This window comes from Hipposideros armiger, unplaced genomic scaffold (genome assembly GCF_001890085.2).
Source record: "Hipposideros armiger isolate ML-2016 unplaced genomic scaffold, ASM189008v1 scaffold_561, whole genome shotgun sequence".
NCBI classification, from domain to species: domain Eukaryota; kingdom Metazoa; phylum Chordata; class Mammalia; order Chiroptera; family Hipposideridae; genus Hipposideros; species Hipposideros armiger.
Window position 1 is genome coordinate 604,895 of NW_017731911.1, and position 9,221 is coordinate 614,115.

General features: G+C 48.3%; 2 protein-coding genes across 3 annotated transcripts in view; one reads left to right on the top strand and one right to left on the bottom strand.

The window, feature by feature from the left end:
• Positions 1-2,811, bottom strand: part of RETSAT (retinol saturase) — a 23,219-nt gene extending 20,408 nt beyond the window's left edge. Inside the window, exon 1 of the mRNA XM_019623757.1 lies at positions 2,171-2,811. Coding sequence (XP_019479302.1) covers positions 2,171-2,336 — 166 coding nt within the window. The 5' untranslated portion in view covers positions 2,337-2,811. The remainder of the gene's footprint in view (positions 1-2,170) is intronic.
• A 52-nt stretch (positions 2,812-2,863) lies between these two features.
• The window catches only part of ELMOD3 (ELMO domain containing 3), a 30,734-nt gene continuing 24,376 nt past the window's right edge, over positions 2,864-9,221 (top strand). The window contains exons 1-5 of one of the 2 annotated variants that reach the window (XM_019623759.1): positions 2,864-3,165; positions 3,394-3,574; positions 4,548-4,836; positions 7,317-7,386; positions 7,895-7,964. In XM_019623759.1, the coding sequence (XP_019479304.1) occupies positions 4,829-4,836; positions 7,317-7,386; positions 7,895-7,964 (148 nt within the window). In that variant the 5' untranslated portion in view covers positions 2,864-3,165; positions 3,394-3,574; positions 4,548-4,828. Of the gene's footprint in view, positions 3,166-3,393; positions 3,575-4,547; positions 4,837-7,316; positions 7,395-7,894; positions 7,965-9,221 lie in introns of both variants that reach the window. The other variant, XM_019623758.1, reaches the window with a different exon arrangement.

Genomic DNA, 9,221 nt, shown 5'->3' on the forward strand with positions numbered 1-9,221 from the left:
TTCTGTCACCATAAGCACAGGGTCTACCTACCTTTCCCTCCAGCTGTGGGAACACCTTCATAACAGCCAGCAAAGAGGCTTTAACAAAGGAGGTCTTGAGGGCCTCATAGTCGCTGCTTCGCTTTCCCTTTGGCTCATCCCGCCACTCCTCAAACCACTCATAGGAGGTGGGCACCAGCACGATCACCGTGGACCGGTCTGGGGGTGCAGAGCTGGAGTTACTGCTGCTCGGCCCCGCCCCGCCCCACCTCTCTCCCCCAGGACCGTCAGCCTCACCTGGGAATCGGTCCTCCCAAGTAGAGTCCTTGGCTGACGGGGAAGCAATGAAGAGAAGGGGTATATGTGCTGCAGCCTTTTCTCTGGGCATGGACAGGTAGTGCTCCATCCTGGGAGTGAGAGGAATGTGGCGGCCCAGCCCGAGGGCCTTGGCCCTCAGCCACCAGCACCACACCAAGGACAGGTCATCCCCTACCCCCCACCCCCAGGGATGAAGCTGAGGCACAGCCTAGGTGTGAAAAAGCCCTCCCAGGAGTCAATGAGTGCCCACTTCTTCCCAGTCCATAGCCTGCTGCTGACTCCCCAGTGTCTGGGGAGGAAGCAGGGGCCCGTGGGCCGTGGGCCCATTCTGACACCCTCCCCACCACATGCACACACGCCTTACGCCTTGTCCATGTCTGTGTCAAAATAGACATAGTAGTTGGTGGACTGCAGCCCCAAGTCCTTCTTGGTGCCTCTCAGGCAGATGAAGACAGATAGCATGCCCAGGCTGGGCCGCACCATCCCCAGCTGTTTCTTCACACCTGCCAAAAGAGAGCGGGTGAGGGCACGCGCACTGCGGCCAGCGATGGCCACTCCCAGCCCCAGGAGAGCTGCTGAGCCCTGCTCAATGTCGGCAGCCTATCAGCTGCCAGCCTAGTGCTCAGGCCATTTTTATGTTGTTTCAACACTGACTTGGCAGGGTGCTCTCCTGTCTCCTGCCTGTGCAGGACACAACGCCAGACTACTGTCCTTCTACTCCCACCCATTTCTGCTCCAAGCACCTTTAGGAGCAGATAGCACCCAGGCTCCGCAAGCTGGTTCACAGCACCTGCGGGACAGCAGGCAGACTGCCTCCAATCTTCCCCTAGTCTTTAAATTAGGAGTGGATGACTGCGCTCCACACTGGAAAGACCACAGATGTGCGACAGTCAGTGTACAAGGCCTCAAAATGGTAAGCAATGCGGATGAACAAACGCAAACGACTTTCCTGGCTCTTGGCGTTTCCGGATTCAGCTGGGGAGGAGGGCAGAAGAGCACTATGGAGAAGGGCAACAGCCATCTGATGCCCCCGCCCCGGACCTAAGCAGCTGGCTTTCCTCACCTCTCAACAAATCACTCCAGACCCGTTTGGAGTGCTCCCATAAATGCTTATCCTTTATTACCATTCCCAGGACCATCTCCAGCACCTGTTGGAGGGATAACACTGGCTGCTCTGCTTAGTTCATTTAACAACTGTTTGTTGAGGACCTGAAATGTGCTGAATCCTCTGGTAGGGCCTGGGGATGCTGCAAGGAATCAGATATGCTGCCTGTCTACTGGAAAAGAGACTTTCCTGACAGAGGCTGCAAAGAACTGAGTGCTATCTATGGGTAGCATGACCATAAAATCGATCACCCAAAACAGGCCACTTTCGAGAGCAAGAGGGGGTGTTAGAACAATCACAGTAGGACAACAAGTGATTTACAGACACCCAGACATGGGACCACACTGAGGAGGGAAGGGGAATGGAGGTTTCCACGGCCTCACGGAGGAGCAGTGGACTGCCCTGGAGCTGCAGGAGTACCTTATCACCTGGGTCCCGGCATCCTGGAGTCATCTCACTGCGGGCACTCCCTCNTTGTCTATCGCTTCTTGTTAATGTTGCCACGGTCATATTAAATGACCTTGGCACGCCGAGGACGGTGCCTACGCCCACGGGTCCACTAGTCTCCAGTCTTCCCAAGCGAAGGCTCTCGTCGGTGGTGGACAATAAAGCGGGACGTCTCCACGAGGAAGCAAGCCCTCCCAGCACTTTACATAAGGGGAAACTGAGGCCCTGCCAAAAATTTTTGGCTCGCCCTGCCGAAAAGGGAACGCAAACACACGAGGATGCCGAGGAGCAGCCTCGGACCCCAGGGTCCCTCCCGCTGACCTTGTTTGAGAACCGTCTTCCGGACCTCTTTGTCGGTCACCAGGGGCGCGGGTGGCCGTTTGACGTCCTCGGAGAAGGGGTTCGGGGAGCTGCTTGCGAACAGCTCCCGGTAGACTTTGTGGAGGACCGCCAGCAGCACCGCCAGCAACACCAGCGAGAGCCACATTGCGCCGGGTCTGAGGACCGAGGTTCACGCCGACGGCGCCAAGCCTTGTGGCCGTGGATCCGCCCAGTTTATTTGTACCGCCCAGTCAGGAGGCAGAGGCAGCTTTGCCCATTGATCAGCCCTGGTCTTTTTGGCCAGAAGCCCAGACTCCATCGCAGATTCACCCTCCAGGCTCTCCGTAGCTGCTTGGCATCGGGCGAAGACTCCCCTGCCCGCTGGGAGGTGCGCTCTTCCGCTGGAGCGGCTGCGCGGGAGGGCTGTGCGCGTGCGCGGGGAGGCCTGGCGCGGCTGGGAGAACGCCGTGGGAACTTTGGGGAAGTGTCCGGCCAGCCCCGGGTTGCTGAGGAGGGAGAATGTGGGGGCTAAACGATGGCCCTGGGGCGAGGCAAGGCTGAGAGTGGCAGGACTGAGAGAAAACCCCGACCCGGAGACCTGGGTTTCGGGCCGCGCTCGGCCGTGGACTCTCTGAACGACTCTGAGGCAAGTTGCTTTGCTTAAGTTTCCCCACCAAGTAGCGAGAACGTTTCCGTCCGGAACCCCCACCCATCCCTGGCTGGCTGGCTGGCTGGCTCTCTTGTTGGATGGAGAGCTCTTGAGATCTGCGCATCGCAGCCGGCGAACGTCCGGCCCCCCAACACTGGCCGATCATTTTGGGCGCGGCGTCCCCTCTGGGATGGCGTTGCCTGCTGGCGCTCCCAGGCCTCTGGCTGGGTCCCCATGGCACCTCCCTCCGTGGAGGCCATGAAGGGGACGGGGAGCCGCGCAGCGACAAACCTGATGAAAAGATCAGAGAAGAGCTGTCATACCTATGTGCGCGTTTGTATTTAAGGTATGGACTTGGTTTCTAAATTGAATACCCATTCAGAGAGTTTACGCTCCAGCAAGCAATTAGAAAATCATACCCCGTAATGAAACTCTTTGCCTAAAGTAGGTGCACCATAAATCATTGATTTGATAAAGGATCATCTTTATAGGAAGGCCATTTCTTCAGGTCCAGCTCTAAAGGCTTTGAGTCTTTGCTCTTTTGACAGAATGCACTTTTCTTTCTCTGATACAGATAGTAACTGTCCCCTTTGAAGCCCCCAGCAGTGCTCCAGCCAGAACGGGGGCGCTGGCAGGTGTGTGAAGCTGCTCATGCTTCTACGCTGCTTGATTCACTTCATGCACAGTAACAGAAGAGCCTTCCTGAGATTACTGTTACCATACCTGCCTGTCACCTTCTCAAGGTCGGCCGATGTGTAAGTCTTTGTCATATGCTGTCGTGGAGGTCAAGGAGGAGGGAAAAAAAGGGAGGCAAATGCTGAGGCCCCAGAGGACGCAGAGAGCTAGTTCCTGAGGTGCCATGACTAAGGGGCACTGCCCTCCCTTCCCAATCACAGTGAGCCAGATGCCCAGCCCAAGAGCCAGGAGGTATTCCTGCTCTTGGTTTTAGGAATCAATGTGTCCTACCCCCGACAAAGATTACAGTTTGTTACTGGCAGCCAGTTCTTAGGGAATCCAGGTCATATTCCCACTGTGGAGGGCTGACCTAATAGAGATGCCACCTTCCTTCCTTAGCCACCCGAGTCTATGAAGTATGACTGTCAGTTGTGTGTGGACCATCTGCCCATTATGATCTGGATTTTTGTTGTAATGTATCCATGATGTCCATTTCCCCGTGATGAAGCATGAGCCTGTCCAGCCCTCTTCCTAAGGTGGACTCGTGGAATGAAAGACTGAGTTAGCCAAACTGGCTAAGCAGCTGCAACATGCACAATATTGGTGACAACTAGCTAGGCATTGTGTTGCATTTTGAGTTTCTACCATCACAAGAACCATCACAGATACAGTATTACAAGCCCCCAGACCCAACCAGTGTCTGACACCTAAGCAAGGCCTGAGCCTTCTGCTAAGACCACCCACAAAGGTGCCACCCATTAGCCTCACCTTTTTGATAAGCTGCCCCATATCCCATTAACTTCATTGTCAGAAACAGACCCCAGCACTTCGAGTGGTGCTGCTGCCTTCTGGATACTGAGACTCCAGCCCTCAGACTCTTGCAGGGTCCCCTTCTTTCCATCCAGTGGCATGGGTACTAAGAGGTAGGCATTTGGCTAAAGCAGCTTATTTATTCAGAATAAATTTACAGCTGCTTAAAAAATTTTAAAGTCAGTTTTTCTCAACAGGCATAACTGAATGATGAAACCAGTTTCTTTTACTCTTTTTTTACAGGGCCGAGGCTTCGGAGACCTCAGAGACTTGTTTCAATACTCACAGAAACCTCCTACACCCTGGTGATGGCACATAGGGACTGTTTTCTTGCTCTAAGTTTGAATAACTGCCAAGAAGGAAGGCAAAGGTAGAACAGTTGGATCTCTGGCTCTCCCCATAGCTTCTAATCTCAGACTTTATGAAACTCCTTTCTGAGCCCAAGGACAAAGCTCACTTGAACAAATGGTTTTGAGTCATGAATGAAAAATCTTGCTCTTTCCATAATGAGAAAGAATTAAGGGATGGACAGGTAAGCAAGCATTTCTATTTGGGGAAAAAAAGGTGTTGGTTTGGGATATATTGTTAATAGGAATAAGACAGCATATATCAAGAGAACGTGAAGCTTTATGTTTAGGAAAAACCCTCATTATAGTTCTCTTTGTTGATTTAGAAACTTCTATTCACCTCTGGGTCAATTGCCGTTCCTGAGAGCTTATTTTCTAAGTGGGTTATGGGATTTGGATTTGGATTTGCTTGGGTAGGAGGAGAATTTCAGTGAGGAATTCTCCCAGAAATTTGTATTTCATCAATTTGGATTGTGTACCTCCTACTTTGGCCCGATTATCCTCAGGGCTCTTGGTTCAGTGTGATCTGTCTTTGTGCAAGCCTGGCAGCTAACCTCTTAAATGAAGCCCGTGGGGTTCAGTGGCTGGAACTGGGACCAAGCCTTTGCTTTGGGAGTCTAGGAAGGTTTTCTTCTCTGTAATAAGACAGGTGAACTGTTTTTCCAGAGGGAACTCTTTGGACACTGGAGGGGACTGAACTGGAGAGGGCAAAGGAAGGATGAAATGAATCCTGAGTACACAGACCCCTGCAGGAAGTTCTTCAGCACGATGAGCCACCACATATTTTTGAGAACATACTTTGTGCCTAGTACTATGTGAATGAGTGTGGGAAATATAAAAGAAGCATTAGAGAAGGTCCTTACGCTCAAAGCAGCAGAGTCTGATTGGGGAAATAGGCCCTTGCAGAGGAACTTGTGCTTCACATGGAAGGGCTACAGGACTTAGAGAAGCGAGAGACCATTGTAGCCCCCAGTGTGGTAAGGTGGGCCACCTTGAGGAGATGGAACTGATCTTGAAGGAGACAGGACATAGAGAAGTTGGAGGTAGGTATGTATTCTGGAGGAAAACCACTTGACCCAAAGGATGGACATGAGAGGAACTACAGCAAGTGTGTTCATTAGACTGAACTGGAAAATACTAGTGTTTCGGCATCATGAAGCCAATTATGGAGGCGTTGGCTCGGGTGTGGTATGTTCAGGCATCCGTTCTTGTGTCCCAGGCATAAGAAAAGCTGAGTTTAAGGAATGGCAGTTGGCAAAAATATGTAGGGGGGGATTAGAATAATGGGATAATCTAGGATTCCAGGGCCTTGACATAAGCGATGATTCCTTTATTATTTTCCTTTGATTATTTATTTTACAGAAAATAATACATTCACATGGTTCAAATCCAAAAAGTACAGAGGATGTACATATAGTGAAAAAACTGCCTTCTACCCTTGTCCCCTAGCCACTCAGTTTTTCTGCTGGAGGTGGATTGACTACTTCCTTGGGTATAATTCTAGAAATAGTCTCTGCAGAGACAAGTAAATATGTTGATGTATTTCTCAAAATGCAAATCGTACAATAGTGTATATACTCTGCCCTTTGCTTTTTTACTTACTATATCAAAAAGAGTGTTTTATATTGTCCAGAAAGTACTTTCTTATTTTTTATGGCTATATAGCATCTCTTCAAGTGGATATACTTCCATTTGTTTAATTAGTTCATTACTGAACATTTAGGGTTTTTCTACCCTTTTGCTGCTACAAACAGTGTTACTGTTAATGACACTATAAACATGTTATTTTGTACATGGTTGAGTATATCTGTTAGATGGATCCTAGAATGCAACTACAGGCCCAAAATAAATGTACAAAGCATGTAATTTTGTCAGGTATTGTCAAGCTGTAGAGGAGGTAACAATTTACTCTTCAGTTTTATAACACTTGATACTGCAGCCAACAGTGTGTTACTAAAAGACTATTTGGTCTTTTATAATATGCTAAGTGAAAAGTATTATCTTAGAGTAGTTTTATTTGACATTTCTCCTGTCATGAATAAGGTTAAGTGTAAACTGTCCATATCTATGCCAGTTTTTCTACTGGATTGGGTTTTTTTCCCTTACTGATATGGAGGACTTTTTTTTTTTTAAAACATATTAGAAAATTAGACCTGTTTCCAAAAAGTTGGTAAGATGGGGTTTTTTTTGTTTTGTTTTTTTGTTTTTTTAGCTGAGCCATCCTGCCACCTGTTGGCAGCTCAGTGGCAGCTCAGCTCAGGCTGGGAATCGAACTGGCAACTGTGTTGCTCAGAGCTCGCACTCTTGAGTGAGCTCCTAACCAACTGAGCCACTTGGTCAGTCTCACCAGGTGTTTTTTTGTTTGTTTGTTTGTTTGTTTGTTTAAGTTTTAATAGGGGGAAAGGTTTGGCAGAGCCCTGAGACCTGTAACAGAGCCAAGAAATCTGTATAAGATTTTTGAGATAACATTAATTAAGCTTTTTCCAGTTTTTCTGAAAACCAGATTAAACAGAAATGTTCCCTTATACAATAGTATTCATTGTAGTTGACTTCTCAGGAATTCATCTATTTCGTGTGTGTGGTACTGGGAAAAGGTGTGACATTTGAACTGTCGTCTTTGGGGTGTGACACATGCCCGGGAGATTGACTCTGGCTTCTCTTGCAGGTTGAAAGTGTGTCTGCTGGGTCCTCTCCACCATGTGACAAGGACAACAGTGCTCTCCTGGCTTTCAGAGGTATTCCTGTACGTATCGCCCACACCTTAGTACATCCCACCGATACAAGCTTTTGTTGCATGTTACTATGTGGTGGCAGAAACCTGTGACATAGGATGGCGTAGACCCTGCCCTCCAGGAGCTCACCCTCAGGGGAAGGCGTGGGACACAAACAAGCAAAACAACCTCTATCTAATAAGATAATTGCTTTAGTGAAGCAGAATATGAAGTGCAGTGGGAATTCCAAAGGCACACCACAGCCTTAGTTGAGTTGTGTGAATTTTTATTTGTTTACTATTCAAGGAGGGCATATATTGGTCCCCACATCTCCCAACTTCTACATCATAGTTGGAGTTTTCCAGGTGCCTGTCTTTAAGATTGATGTTAATCAACCTATCTCGGGAGACTAGATCCTTCTGACCTCCAGTTTCAAGGACATTCAACACAGTGGGTGGGACGTGTTTGTGGGGGAGGGGGATCTGGGGGGCTGTGGATTCTACCCCCACACTAAGGATCACTGCCCCTGCAGATCTCAGCGCTGAAGAACTGCAGCGTCCTCCGGGCCCTGACAGCGGAAGCCAATGGATGGGTGCCAGGTGGTAAGGTCCCCTTTAGCGCCCTTGGAGCCGGGGTGGGGCTCAGGTCAGAGCTCCCCATGGATCTCCTTTTTATCGTTTGAATTTTTCTCACTACTTGTCCTACAGAATTTTATAGATTTATTATTTGTCTAGGAAAGTTAGACTCAACACTGGAAGGAGTCACAAGACCTGAGTTCTAATCTAGCCCTGCCAGCCCTGATAGTAGCCTACTGTGTGCTTTTAGGCAAATCATATAATCTCTGTATCTGTGGTGGAAACATTAAAAACTCCTTTATTTTCAAAAAAATATTATGATAATGAAATGATAGTGTATGTGGAAAGGCTTTGAAAAAGCATCCTATTTTATCTGCTTTACATGGTTCTTTCCTGTACTATATTTAAAGCTCATCCCACTTGCTAACTTATTACACAGAAAGCCACACTCACCAATTCAGAAGCACCAGTTCTGGGGTCAAATATCTTTGGCTTAAACCCTGGTTCTCACACACCAGCTACATTAGTTTGAGCAAATTACTTTGCTGCTTTTTTTTTTTTTTAAGATTTTATTAGGGATCTGGGGAAGGGAAAAGCCAAGTTGTTGTCCTTCAGTCTTAGTGTGGAGGGCACAGCTAGCTCAGCTCCAAGTCCAGCCGCTATCTCAAGTCCACTCGCAGCCGCTCAGCTCAAGGTGCTGCGTTCAATCTTAGCTGTGGGTGGGCGCAGCCCACCATCCCATGCGGAAGTTGAACCAGCAACCCTGCTGCCAGCAGCACGTGCTCTCAAACAGGTGGCAGCTCAGTGGCAGCTCAGCTCAGGCACAGCTCAGGCACAGCTCACTGGCCCATGCAGGAATCGAACCAGCGACCCTGTTGCTAAGAGCTCACACTCCCAAACAACTGAGCCACTCAGCTGGGCCCAAGTTACTTTTCTTATCTATAGAGTAGGGATTGTATCAGAACCTATAGGATGGGAATTATGTAAGGATTAAATGAGATCATGTAAAATGCTTAGCACACAATGTAAATCACTGTGGGATCTCATTGGTATGTATTATTATCTTTAAATTCTGCAAACTGAAAATGTAATCTCCAAAAATATGGGGCGTATTAAAAATATTCTAAGGCAGAAAAATTCTTTGAAGTTTGATGAAGTTTCTTTTAGTAGTATTTTGTTTTCACGCTGTGGTGAAAAAACCTAACATTTATTAGAGATTTTGCCTTAAATGCCAAAATATTTTATCTTTCAGTACAGTTGGCATTATGTGCCAGATATATATAT